The sequence below is a fragment of the Bactrocera oleae genome, chromosome 2 (genome assembly GCF_042242935.1).
Source record: "Bactrocera oleae isolate idBacOlea1 chromosome 2, idBacOlea1, whole genome shotgun sequence".
NCBI lineage: Eukaryota > Metazoa > Arthropoda > Insecta > Diptera > Tephritidae > Bactrocera > Bactrocera oleae.
In genome coordinates this window covers 17,384,423-17,399,176 of record NC_091536.1, presented here as the reverse complement: position 1 = coordinate 17,399,176, position 14,754 = coordinate 17,384,423, and the positions used below count along the sequence as shown (strand labels likewise).

General features: G+C 34.7%; 1 protein-coding gene across 4 annotated transcripts in view; it reads left to right on the top strand.

The window, feature by feature from the left end:
* The window catches only part of Hs6st (heparan sulfate 6-O-sulfotransferase), a 98,079-nt gene extending 84,884 nt beyond the window's left edge, over positions 1 to 13,195 (top strand). For 3 of the 4 annotated variants that reach the window (XM_070110004.1, XM_070110007.1, XM_070110009.1), the window contains exons 3-6: positions 4,569 to 4,961; positions 9,811 to 10,359; positions 10,435 to 10,634; positions 11,583 to 13,195. In XM_070110004.1, coding sequence (XP_069966105.1) covers positions 4,569 to 4,961; positions 9,811 to 10,359; positions 10,435 to 10,634; positions 11,583 to 11,718 — 1,278 coding nt within the window. In that variant the 3' untranslated portion in view covers positions 11,719 to 13,195. The remainder of the gene's footprint in view (positions 1 to 4,568; positions 4,962 to 9,810; positions 10,360 to 10,434; positions 10,635 to 11,582) is intronic. The other variant, XM_070110008.1, reaches the window with a different exon arrangement.
* The last annotated feature ends 1,559 nt before the right edge of the window (positions 13,196 to 14,754 follow it).

The following is a 14,754-nucleotide window of genomic DNA, read 5'->3' as shown; positions in this document are numbered from 1 at the left end:
AAGCAACAAATAAAAAAGAGACAATCTGAAGATATATAGCTATCAAATTACCCCTTCTACTTTTCTGCTTTCGTGTGTCTCCTTTTGTTGGCTTTAACTAAACTTAACCATTATCTTTCTGATTACTTGCGCTTTCGCATAGCATTGTTGTTTTTGTGCGCGGCACACGCGAGGCATAATGGTTGTGTGGCGAAAGACAAAGCAATCTCCCATTGCGTACACTTTAAGCTGGTTTAATGGCGTAGTCGTCAACTGGCAAGATATATGTAATTGTGACGTTTATTTTAATATTTGACATATCACAATTGGTGGGCAAGTACAGTCGCTGTGAAAGTGTACATTTATCGCATATTTTTCACATTTTATTTGTAGAGAAATTCTTAAATAGTTTAAAGTGTTTTAATGCAAGCTTTGCTTTATGTTACTATGCAACATATTGCGGGCCACTTTCAAACGGTAAGCCACCTATTTAGTAGTATTAGAAATCTCACACATTTCTCTCTCTCTCTCAATAATCCCTTATTATTTACTGTGTTTTTCTCAGTTTAGTTTGGTTTTGTGGACCTGTACGCTGAGATTTGTTTACCCTTTATTGCTCAGCTATGCGGGTCGTTTGTACCTTTTTTAATAAAAAAATTAATTGCAAATTGGTTTAGAAAAAGATAAAGCAATAAAATCCTTCACTTTAAAATTATTCATAAAATCTGATTTAAATATTCGCTGGATACTAGAATTCTCTGTACTTAAAAAATACCCGTAAAAGTAGCTAACAAAGAAATTTATTTTGTGAAATTTAGTTTTCACAAAATATGACATCTATGACAATATGACTAATTTTATGGCTATATCTATTGATGCTATAAAATTTCTTTACTCCCATTTTTAGCATTCTCCTTAAAGTAATGTTAAGTGATTTAAAAAAAAAATATCTCAAGTCACAATACATACGAAGTGTAGTGTATTGCACATCACTCAATAACTGTCAGAGTTGACAAGTCACATTCTCATGTGCTCGCTGTTTCGCTGGTTGCTTCTTAGCATGTGACAGGAATTGCTAAGGTTCTACAATGTTGCAATATTGCACACAAGCTAAACTACACACATATTGACATATTAAAGCTTGCCCACAAGGAAAAGCTCGGCCTTAACTCTGATTCAAGCACTTGCTATAAATTTATTTTAAGGTACATTATTACAACTTTAGCAACTTAAAAAATGTGTGTTTGCCAAAAAGAAAAACGTTAAGCTCTCTTTAATCTTACGGAATGCATTTTTTTATAATAGGGATGATGTGAATTTGACAGCTCGATTTTAGTCAAATTTTGTCAGTGTGTTCAGAACGGTTTGCCCTTTCATCATGTCACATTTCATTTTGGCACAACGCTTGGAAATTGTCCAAGATTATTACGCAAATTCACGTTCTCCGGTGGCTACTTAAAAATGAAAAATCATCTTCTCAAATGAGAACTCATTTCTAGCTTAATGGCGTCGTCCAAAAACCAAATTATCGCTATTGTGTTGAGTCAAATCTCCGTGTGGTTCAGCAAACGTAATTGCATCTCCAAAAATTTACCGTTTGTTGGGGATTGTGGTATGACGGCGCCATCGGGTTTTATTTCTTTCCAAATGAGGCAGCAAATGCCTATAAAATTAGCTGCATAACAATAAAAACAGAACCTATTTTGAGCAAATTTTGGTGTTTTATCTCATTTTAACATCACTCGTTCTTGTCGGTAGACATTTTACATACAAAAACTCTCTTAAAGCTATGTGTATACGCCTAGGGAATGTGGTAAGTTGTTACTGATAATCGAAGCTAAAATAACCAAGGTCTATGAGATTTCATAAAAGTTGTTAAGACTAGTTAAGTTGCTTAGATCACGCGCTTATTTTTGGTTATGTTAAGCAAGATCATTCACTGATATTTTAAATATTTATCATCTTTCGGTAACTGTATGAGAAATCTAAAGAATTTCTGTGAAAAAAAGGTTGAATTTCTGAAATAAAATTTTCAAAACAGACAATAGAAATGCGTCTCTAAAGGCACACCCGTTCCGAGCATTTAAAATTTCTTATCTCTAAAGTTTCGTGATTGTATTGACTGATATATACAATAGTTAATTCAATGTTTTTACCATGTTTGTAACATCTTTATAAAAAAAACGTCTATGGATGCTTAGAAATATACAAAGGAGGTTAAGACTAAAGTTGTTACATTGTCCAGAATTCTTCACCTCAATAATTTTTCGTTCGCTTGAACCTTAGAAATATCTATTTTAGCTAATAATGAAGTCAACATAATCAAATAATTTCGTGACGCATTTTTTACTTCCTTACTGACCAGCGTTTAAGTTTTTGTTCGAGATAAGGTTATCAATATTTCCTACAAGTACTTTATGTACTGTATGTGTATATAAATGCATTTTTATAATGTTTTTGGTTGTGCGATATGCCAGCGAGTATGTGTACCATGTCAGTTGGCATTTCGAAGCATGCTTAAGATGCGATGCTGGTTCCGTTGCATTGGACATATTTATTGTATATCCTGTCGTTTGTCTGCTCGAAAAGTTTTCGTGGTGCACTGAAATGTTTATACATTAACAGACTTTTAAGATAACTTTACACCTGTCATAAGATTTGTCAACGAGTTTTTATATGTTTAGAACCTTAGTGATTCGATGGTGAATTTTAAAGACGCGACAGGTAAGGAATGTGTAGAAACTCTGTTATTTACGAATCTATATTTATGAATTTAAGCATGTATTAAACTATAGTTGGTAAAAGTTATTAAAGAGTTAGTAGCGAATCGGACCATTTTTTAACCCTATTTAATTTTAGATTGAAATTCAAAACTCTTTAAACCGTCACTTTTTTTTTTAATTACTTGTTATTATTTACTCCAGATCTTTGCAGTTTGAATGACAGCTATATGCTATAGTAGTCGGTTGCGACAAATTACCAGTTTTTTGGGGAGAAAAGGATGTTAACAAAATTTTAGATTGGCATCACATAAACTGAGGGACTAGTTCGCTTATAAATACAGATTGTCGTGTTATATTCTTCGTGGCAAACTTAATATATACTTTTCAGTGTATAAATATCTCAAATGTAAAAATTGGTTCGCATAGCTATTGAATGTACCGAGTGGCGAAGATGGCGCACCCTGTATGTGCAATAATCTGTTTAAAGTTACGAGAATTGTGGCTTCTTGGCACAAAAATCACGGTTGACCCGTGTAGAGAATATGATAAGCGAGTAATAAAGCATTCGGGGTTTTATTCTTTTTATTTTATTTTACTTTTTTTTTTGAATTTCTTCTACTCCGAATTCATAATGCCAGCCTCCAAGGCTTTCCTCTTTGTTAAATGCAATAATCTACCAGTTAACGCTTCAATGATCAGCTCAACGTGCTTTTGTTTTGCATTTACGTATGTATGTATGGTATGTAGCTATTTTGCTGCATTTAGTGTAAGTTGCCAAGTTTTCGTATTTTAAAAAGTGATATAAATGATAGCTTTTGATGTGGATATCTCGATGTAAGGGGCCAAAATTTTATGAATGGTGCGTTTTTGCCGACCCAATTGCGCATATAAAAACAGAAAACCATATACAAGCATACACATTAAGATGGGTTAAAAAAAGAATGCCCCGCTTCGTACTCTGGAAAATTATGGACAGCTCTTAGAAAGGTTCTCCAAGTATGTGCTCTTAATTGTAACGGGAAGCGTAGTTGGAAGTGAGATATGCATTTTATCTGATAATAAGAGAAAAATAGAAAACCATTAAACCGAGGACCTGGCCATTACAATAAAAAGCTCATACTTGGAGAGCATTTCTTAGAGGTGTCTATCAACCAATTTTTCAGAGTACGAAGCGGAAAAAAAACCTTCGTATTTTTGGGACCCACCCTAATACACATATACATATAACTATAATACACACTTTTATATAAGTCCAACAGGCAATTCACATTAAGCTTGATAATTAAAAATTCGTACACTTTTGCATAATTGGGTTGATTCACGCATACACACGCACATGTGTACCAATGTATCGCCGAAATCCTTTTTACGTTTCGTTAAGCAGAAAATGAAAGGAGTTAATTAAACGTATTGGTGCTACATTTGTACGCCAGTTAATACATTTTGCGTATTTCGAATGCGTGCGCGGTAGAGCGCGCTTGAGATTTCAGCTGATTTCATTTGCCAATGCCTTAATACCATTTCCGATGATGTATGATATATTTCGGTATGAAAATCTGAAATCCTTTTATCCACTCACACACATACGAATGCTGGCGGCTGATTGCATTCAAATTTTGAACTGAAGCTGAGCTCTGGTTTTACTGAGTGAGTTAATTAAATTTGAGTCGCTTCGTATTTCGCAATACGCACGCATTTGTTTCGACGTAATTGTAAATTTGCGAATGCTTTATGCCCATATTTGTCATGAATATTTTCAAACATATTTACACATGTTCATCAGCATATCGAATATTTATGGTATTTGTAAATTTATTAATTTGCCTACATTTTTCTTTTTTCTTTCTCATTGCTCCACATCAACAGGTCTGTGCGCTCTCCAAGCGCGGCATGATGCTACAACCGGATATACTAGCCTACAATGAGGCGATAATGCCACCACCAGGTGCCGTAGGCGCTGCCGCCGCGTCGGGTGTGGCGAACAATGCGTACGGTGTTCACCACTATCAGCATCAGTCACATCAGCCGAGTGGTGGCGGAGCCGAATCGGCCATGGCGCTGGCATCCACATCGGCGATTAGCGCGAAATCAATACAGCAAAATGTAATTATCACCAATGCCGGTCTCAGCTATGAGGATGTGCTGAACGATGATTTTCAATTCGATATGGACGGGCATGATGTGATGGTGTTCCTGCATATACAAAAGACCGGAGGCACATCATTTGGACGGCATTTGGTGCGTGACTTGGATCTAAAGGTATGTCAAATGAGCAGATACAACGCACAATTACAAGCACATGTTGATATTAATATATTCAAAGGGATGTATGTATATATGTATATGTATACATAAGGGTCGCACTTAAAGAGTTTTATTTTTTAGACTCAGTTCCTTGATTGGTTGTACCATATAGTTTGTTCTCGATTAGAACTGAGATCATACTCCATATTACCCTAACCTACTTTTATCGGGCTGCATTTTTATTTGTAACAATTATGGGTACTAAAATGAGGAAAATTAGAATAATTATGCCCTGAAGAGGGTACATTAAGTTCGCCACGAAGTTTGTAAAACCCAGAAGGAAGCGGCGGAGACCTTATGAAATAAACTTATATTTATAAATGATCAGTGTGACGAGCTGAGTCGATTTAGCCGTGTTCGTCTGCCCGTCTGTACATACGCGAACTGGTTTATCAGTTTTTAAGATATCGTTCTGAAATCTTGCACACGTTTTCCTCCCCAAAACCACCGAATTGTTCAATACAAATATTTGTGATTAAAAAGTAATTTTTTTTTAATCCAATGTTGCAATTAAATAAAATTTAAATTTTTTAATCCCGTTGTTGTTGTTTTAATCCCGCTATTGGAAATAAAAATTTAATTTACATCTTTTAATCCAAGAAGTTTGGAATTAAAAATTTAAAAAGTGAAAATAATATTTTTTGTTTTGAACGAACGCAAAAAAATGTGAATTGTAAAGCAAATATTTTTTTTAAAACTTAGTTGTATGCTTGAGATTAAAAATTTTTATATATTATTTTACATTCTATCAATTCATAACTTTTTTATATTTTTTAATGCCGTATTTGGGATTACAAAAAAAAAAAAACTTTTTATTCAATTATTTTTTTAATGCATTATTTTCAATTTTGGTAGCTGCCATATAAACTGGACGTTCAACACCATGTCCTTGTATAGAAAATTTTTTTTACTTGGGAAGGGTATTATAGCTTTAGGGTAATCGATGAAACACAGTTTTGACCAAGAATGTATATGTTAATCGTGTACCTAGTATTACCAGTTTTTTTTTTTTTTAATTTTCACTTGAAATTTATCCTTTTGTTCCACGACTCATCTAATATAATTCTTATCAAAATGTATGTGCTATATTTGCTGTGTTGTTTGTTTTGGTGACTTGGAGCGACTGGGGCTTTGAAAATGTTGTAACACTTTTTTTTCTATCTTCTCCACCCTACCATGCTTTTATGTGTGTATATCCACAACAATCATTGTAATGAGTTTATTTGTATTCATTTATTGATTTCTATAACCATATTCGCAAGAAATAAATTCAATGATTTGTGACAATATGCCAATATTACCGTTCGTCATGTACGCTGCATGGAAGGAATACACATGCATGTATGTGTGTGAGTATACGACATGCTGCTGTACCCACTCACATTATGCCTGCATTATGGATATTTCACAATTGCTGCAATCAAAATTGGGTTCTTACTGCAATTTCAACTTATAAGCCATGCCACATGTTCGCAATTGTTTAACATTGTTTAACAAACGAAACGTGGTTACGCATACATAACGTAGATATGCTTACACAAATGTTTTATTTTTTGTTTGTATAAAGGGTGGCGTAAACACCTGCGTACACCTAGAAGCTCGGCAGTAAGCTAAATTTTGTAAGGAGCGTGCGGTATGAGCTATTGGAGTGTAATAATACATAATAACAAAAAAACAAAAAAAAAACTGCTAATATGGATTAAGTATACTATATGTACTATAATTGTAATCTTCTCATAATTTTTAGAACATTTTCTTTAGAAATCATGTCCACTCTATAATTTTTGTTTTTACACGTAATGAATGTCCATATCCAATGTCTAATTAAACAATTAAAAGCTTTCAATTGATCATATCATTATCATTATATTTAGACTGAGCTAAATTGAGTATTTGAATGCCCAAATGGATGATTCAATTAACATCTTAATTTCGTTAGCTAAATGACCGGTTGGGACATAATATAAGAGAGTTTTAAAATGCTAGATCCCAGAAAAATTGACGGTTATATACAGTTTGATATTGATGGGAAATTTCGTAGAAATTAGAAAGTGTTTTAACATTTCTTATACAGCTTATTTTTTATAAATTTCTTAAAATATACATTTAGTCAAATAGAAGGGTTAATTACAATTAATAGCTGTAAAAGAAGAAGAAAATAAGAAAAAACGTTAACCTTATCTGCACTGAAGTACTGATACCCCTCACAAACACAAAGGTTCCTTACAAGAACTTGATTCTGATCGTTCAATTTGTATGGCAGCTACATAATTTAGTGATCAGATCTCAACAATTTCTTCGGAGAATACATTGTTGACTTAGAAAATAACTATAATAAAATTTCAGATCGATATCTCAAAAACACTTTGCGTATATACAGACGGACATGACTAAGTCGACTCAGCTCGACATGCTGATCATTTATTTATATATCTGCGACGTTTTTTTGTGGTTATCACAAACATCGTGGTAAAAATAATTGACCGTTGTCAGCGTGTAATGCCATAGATCCATGAAATATTATACTTATTATTATAATCAGGTTGTACCTATACCGTAGATTTCTTCTATCTAATTCGTGCGGGTTTTTTCGAAAATTAAGACTATTGTGAAAAAATAATATACATTTAATGTTCAAAGTATTGCCAATCGGAAGCTACGATGTTTGCCCATCTTTCTGGCAGTTTGTGGATCCCATCCCAAAAGAACTTCTCCGGCTTGGAGGTCAAGAAAGAAACGAGCCAATTTCTGATACCCTGTTCTGAAGTGAAGCTTACTCGTATACGGTGAGGGCATTCTGCATTGATCTGAACAAGTGGTAATCGGAAGGTGCTATGTCTGGGCTACAAGGCGGGTGAGGTAGAACTTCCCAGCCACAGTTTTCCAAATAGTTTTTAACTGGCCTTTCAACATGTGGCCGAGCGTTGTCTCGATGAAAAATTATTGATTTGCGTCTGGTCGCATATTCTGGTAATTTTTCCGCGATGGTCTTTTTCAAACGAATCAATTGTTTTCAGTAGAGGTCTCCATTGATCGTCTGACCCGATTTCAATAGCTCATAATAGAGCACACCCTTGTGGTCGCACCAAATACATAACATAACCTTGGAACCATGGATATTCGGCTTTGCCGTGGATGTCGATGGTTGGCCGGGCTTCACATACGATCTCTTGCGCTTTGGGTTATCATAATGAATCCATTTTTCATCGCCAGTGACAATCCGATGCAAAAATGACTTCTTTTGGTGGCGTTGAAGCAACATTTCCGACATGCAGAATGGACGTTCGACGTCTCTTGGCTTTAATTCATAAGGCACCCAATTTCCAAGCTTCTGGATGAATCCTAATGATTTTAATCGTCTGGAAACGGTTGCTTAATCAACTCCTAATACTTTTGCAAGTTCTTCTTGCGTCTGGCACGCATCTGCGTCGAGCAGTATCTCCAATTCTTCTTCTTGAATTTTTGGCTGTCCGAGTCGTTCTCCGTCGTCTAAGTCGAAATTGCCACTTTCAAACCGTGCAAACCACTTTTGGCACGTGCGTTCGGCTTAAGCATGGTCACCATAAACGTCCAGTAAAATACGATGGCTTTCGGTAGCACTTTTCTTCATGTTAAAGTAATGAAGAAGAACTCCCCGCAAAAACACTTTATCTGGTACAAATTTCGACATTTTCAAATGAATGAAACAAATTGTTGTTCAATGACAGTACCTATGAAATGAATATAGCCACAGATGAACACGACGCGAAATAATACTAGTAGAGCTCTCTCTTAGAAAATCTCACGAATTAATGCATACACCCAATAGCTAGCAGACTATATTTTATGAAAGCACACTAGTTTTCGAGGACTCTTTATTAATTTTGTGTTCTTTAATATAAAAGCTTCGAAGATATTTGGTAATCCGACTTTGAAACAGTGAGTTATATCAGTTTTGTTTAATCAACTGATGAGTTTTATATGCGAGGTACTGGTTTACTAGGTTTACAGTCACGAAGATGAAAAGTCAAGAAATCGAAGAAAGCACTATATTTTCATAAAGCTGGTGAAATTACTCGTCACCACACAATATCTCAATGAAGTAAATTGTTCGCTACTATAACAAGGCTTTCACGTTCTTGAAGATTTTTATATGTGCATATATATATGCTTGCTGGTTTTTGTCCTTGTGCCTACGCCGACTTTGCGAACTTTGAAAAAACTGAACGAAGTATATAAAGTTTCATGAACTTCAACAATTCTCCCCTCTGTAATACCTCACCCGCATAAACGGCAGACTCTCTGTCTCTCCGCTTATCTGTTAGAAAATAACCTTGACTTTGGCTTTCCACAAAGACCACTTAAATACCTATTTATGGGCGTCATACACATATGGCATGTGCAAAGTGTGTGTGTTATTTGAAGTTGGACTGACTTCTTCTGACTTGATAACCAGGCATTGGGGTCATTTGTATGCAATTCATCGCCTCGTTGTTATGAACTGTTGACAGGATGCAGTGAATTATAAATAATTTCCATAATTCACGAACATTTCACGTACGAAGTTGACAACAATATCCGTAATAAATTCCAAAGTTTAAGTTCAGTAAATTGCACTCTCGAAAGAGTCAAACCGAGATAAAACCATTGAAATGTTTACACATGCGTACATAAATACATAAATACTTAAATTACTGGACATTTACCGACGTTGCATAAACAATTTGCATATTTTAAATATACATATACATATATGTACATAAGTTATTCAAATAAGTTACATACCCATGCTAATTTCGTTTCCTATTGCACTTGTGCCTAATAGCGACCCTGCGAGTGCCAGCGTCAACGCAAGCGTTGCTACTGCTTCCGTCCACACCGCAACGAAAACTGGCTGTTCTCACGCTACTCGACCGGTTGGAAGTGTGGCCTACACGCCGACTGGACGGAGCTGACCAGCTGTGTGGATATCGAGTTGGACAAGAACGAAGGCGAGACGGCCAAGCGTCGGTACTTCTACATTACGCTACTACGTGAGCCCATCTCACGGTATATGTCCGAATATCGGCATGTGCGGCGCGGTGCGACGTGGAAGGGTTCACGTCATTGGTGTCTGGGACGTCAAGCCACGGCGGCGGAATTGCCACCCTGTTACAAGGGCAAGGATTGGTTGGATGTGGATTTGGATGAGTTCGCCGCGTGCGATTCGAATTTGGCGGCCAATCGACAGACCCGCATGCTGGCCGATCTCGCGTTAGTAGGCTGTTACAATAAGACTGCTATGCCGGCGCATGAGCGCGATCGCGTCATGTTGGCGAGCGCCAAACGCAATTTGGCCGCAATGGCATACTTCGGACTCACCGAGTATCAGAAGGTACCTCTCATATACTGTATATAGAAGTGTATTTGTGTTTTTTAATTACATTTTTATTTTTTTTTTGTTTGGCAGATTTCGCAGTACATATTCGAAGAGACATTCAATCTTCGTTTTGCGATACCATTCGAACAACACAATACAACAATATCTGCGTCGGCGGTAAACAATTTGCGACCGGATCAGAAGAAACGCATCGAAGAGTTGAACAGCTTGGATATCGAGTTATATGCCTTTGCAAAGAATTTACTATTCCAAAGGTACGGTTCGTCGAAGTAAGCTAATACATATTTCAAATCAAATATTTCGATAGCTTCGGTTGGAAATCTTTATATTTTTGACTTAAAAATAATTGTAGTTGCGACCTATTTTAATAACTAGTCAAAATCACATGATGATAGAGAGAAATTTCATTTTATTATTTATATTTTTGCTGAACCCTATCCAAGTGTGCCGACTGGTAATAAATGCCACCGTATCACGAAGGTGGCAGGAACAAACTGGAAACTGGACGGTTCGCCCCTGTTGGGAGGTATCTAGCTAAGGTCCGACTTTATAGTTGGGTGTTCGTTGCTCATCAATAGCACAGCATTCGAATAGGAAGTCTTAACATGGTTGGGAGACTAAAGATTTTAATTTAAGAGCCAACTTTTATTTAATTGAGGGTTAAGGTAATTTCTCCTCACATTGAAATGTTTCGAGCTTTATTTCGACGTTCCATATAAAAAGTAGTTCATAAATATTAAATCAATCAAAATTATAAAATTTAAAATCTAGTTATTTTATTCTTGCAAAATGAAATATTCAAGAATAACCAATTAAAGTATTGACAACATGATACGGCACTGATTTTGAGCGTACAGAATGTTCAAATATATATATTTTTCCAAAATTAATCAATGACATAAAATTATAATTATTATGTTTTGAAATCGAATCTCGGCGGAAAGCATTCCACAAATAATTTTCTGCTGACACTTGACAGTTTTTAACCAGATAACCCACTTAAGTTAGATAGACTCGACTGTCAACAATTTATATTTTACATTGTCAGAAATGTCAAAATCAACCAAGACTTATATGAACAATCGCTTTCTTCATATATTACATTTAGTTCTTATATAACAAGCTTTCCATTCGAAGCTATGCTATATAAAGATACCAAATCCATCAATTAAAATTGACTTTAAACATACTAATTATTCTATCTTCTTGTATTGCAGATTCGAGCGACTAAAAGCAAAAGACAACGATTTTGTGAAGCGGTTTGCCAACTTGGGTAACATCTACTACAAACAGGGTGTTACCGAATTTAATTGGGACAGCAACATTGATGACACACTAAGCACCGATCATTGAGCTCAAATACTGGCAAACGCAACAACATGTTGGGGGAAATAGTTATGCGAGCTATATAAACAGATGTCAGGTTATATTTGCTGCATAATTGCTAAAAGGACTTTACTTAGATTTAAGCGTACATTTAAACGAAAACATTAGTGGTAAAACTTAGTAGAGTTTACAACTCTATACTCGTACATTTATGGCAGCTGGTATTATTTGTTAGTTTTAAACTTGCTGATTTGTTTGTAATCGGTTCTATTATTTGTGTGTTGCTATTGTAAATATATTTATAGAATTTTTTGTCTGCGCATTTTAGATCCGAATTGAGCGTCACAATTAGTTGCAAATTAATATTATTTTTAGAAATTAACGATCGGCATGTTTATTGATAGTCATATGGTTTTACTGTTAACTTTAAGAAAATACGCTAAGCCAAAATTAGTTTAGACATTAATTATAAGCTTAGTAAAGTAAAATTTAGACGAAGAGTATTTTTGTTTATTTTAATTATATACAAAAATTTATTTCTAATAGAATTCCTACTTTAATTTTAAATAAAACAAAGTATTTACCATATAAGTAGGGGAGATACTAATTTAAAGCTAGAATATCATACGCAAACGTTATTGTAAACGGTTTCCGTACGCATTCACCAACACAGAAGAAGCATTTACCATAAAAATCTAACTTATATCTTTGGTTTTTTTTTTGTTTTAATAAACAATGCAGCTTGTTTTGGTTTTGTAAATACCGTGCCATTAAATTGTATGCATTACTATGCATTTTTCATAAATTTATTTGATTTGTGGCCAAATTTAAAATTTATTACCGATATTGTTAGTGCTTTTTGTTGTTTTATTAGTCAAAATATTTATATAAGACAATAACAATTTATAATTGAAATTGTAAGCGTTTGTCTACTTACAAGTTAATTAATTAATTTCTTATGAAAACACAAATGAACAACTTTTAAAGTAATAAAATAATAACAGCATAAACGAGCCAAAACAAGAACAATACTTAGCAACAACTAAGAGAAATCCATAAATTTGAATCAAGAAATAATTACATGCTGTGTTAAGGCTATAAATACCCACGAAATTGCCTATTTGAAATTACTTGTATGCAAATGTCATGTCACATAAGCAAAAAACTTACCAACAAAAAATATCATTTGTATGAAATAATGGCAAAAAGCATCTAGTATTCCCATATATCCAAGTATTTGTTACTCATCTTACTTTAAATAATGCATTTATATCATTTATTGTACATGTATATTGTGCCATTATGTAGAAATTATTCATTTTTATACATCATCGATATCATCACACATAAAAAAAAAACTATTGATTATTGATAAATGATAAAGTATTTACCAAAAAGAGTGCAATTCAAATAATTTTACGCATTAAAACGCACTAAAAAACAAATAATTATAAATTAATATCGAAAATAAAACGAATTAGTTAAACAAAAAATATGTGTACCATAATGTTATGTTATTTCTTTATGCCACGCGTGTAAACTTGGTACTTACTGTTGCTGCAGTCACCTCAACTAGTTGTAAAGTACTTAAACGCCTAGTAGGCAGTCGTTCGTTCATTTCCAAGCAAGCAACTGCTATTTTTCAGTTATTTACCTAAAACAGTTTTGAAAGTGTATAAGAAGCCAGCTACATAGCAGTTTAGTCCAATTTATTTACTATTAAAAAATATTAATTTGGTTCTTGTTCTTGAAAAAAATAAAGGTTCGCCGTAACAAAACGTATGCACACTTTCTGAACCAACGCTTCAGAACGATTTGGTACTAGGATATTATTTCACTTACTGTTGTTGTTGTGGGCCTTCTAAGGCACCCTGAACTTGAAGATCGTTTGATATTGTGGTGCTTTTATATTTCCTAAAATAGTTTCTAATGGTTGCCGTAACTAAATCCTATACTGTGTCTTTGTTTACAGGCGCATTTTTTATAGCATAACAAGTAAGAAAGTGCAAAGTTCGGCTGCAAGCCCGGGAAATTCTGCGCCGGCAAACTTCACACATTTTATCTGTTTTTGTGAATACCACATACCATTAACATGCCGCATACAATAAACTGCTGCCTGGGTCTCATTAAGGTACCTCACATATCATCACCAATCATATGCAGTAAAGTAAGCCGGATGTTCGAAAATCCTGATATTAGTTATATGGGGGTTATGCTAAAATTTTGCCCATTTTAGGCACAGGGATACATTATTATGAGTAAAACACGCTCTCTCATTTTCATTTAAATAACTCACATATTGGCCGATATTTGCGAATAAGGTCAGCCGGATGTTCGAAAATCTTTATATTGAATATATGGGAGCTAAAGCAAGTATTGACCCGATTCAACCCGTTTTTGACATACAAACATACTATTATCAGGAAAGGACCCTCTCTGAACCGCAATTATGTATCTCTCACATAGACCGATAGGTGCCCCTTGCTACTACGATCCCTTGTTCCAAATTATAGTTTTATATCTTAATGAAGGTACCTCGTCAAATAAAAAAGATTCCCGTATTTGGACTTGAGTTTGATCTATCCATTTGTATGGCAGTTATGACCTGCAGTGTTCTGATTACAGCGATTGCGACAAATGAGTTGCTTCTTGTGGAGAAAAGGGCTTATAAAACTCTCCTTCTGGGAGTTACAAACTTTGTGGCAAACTTAATATACCCGGTTCAGGGTATAAATTTAACTTAGATAAATAAACTGAAAGCAAAACGACTGTTTCGTTTCCGTAATATTATACCAAAGTAGTTTGTTTTGTTCATGCCGTAACGGTATTGTATCAAGTCTGCAAGCGAAGTCGGTCGGTCATTCTGTAGTAGGATAAGGGATCGCCAACCTATCGACTATTGAGAGCGTAGTAATTGTATTCTCTTTTCTAAAATAGAGATTTAAGGTTGACATCCTTATATCAGATGAATCTTTTTACAGATGAAAAAATGTTCACCGTTTGAGAAATTTTTAATAAGCAAAATGTCGAAAAGGCCGCATCTCTCCTAAGATGCAAAAATGT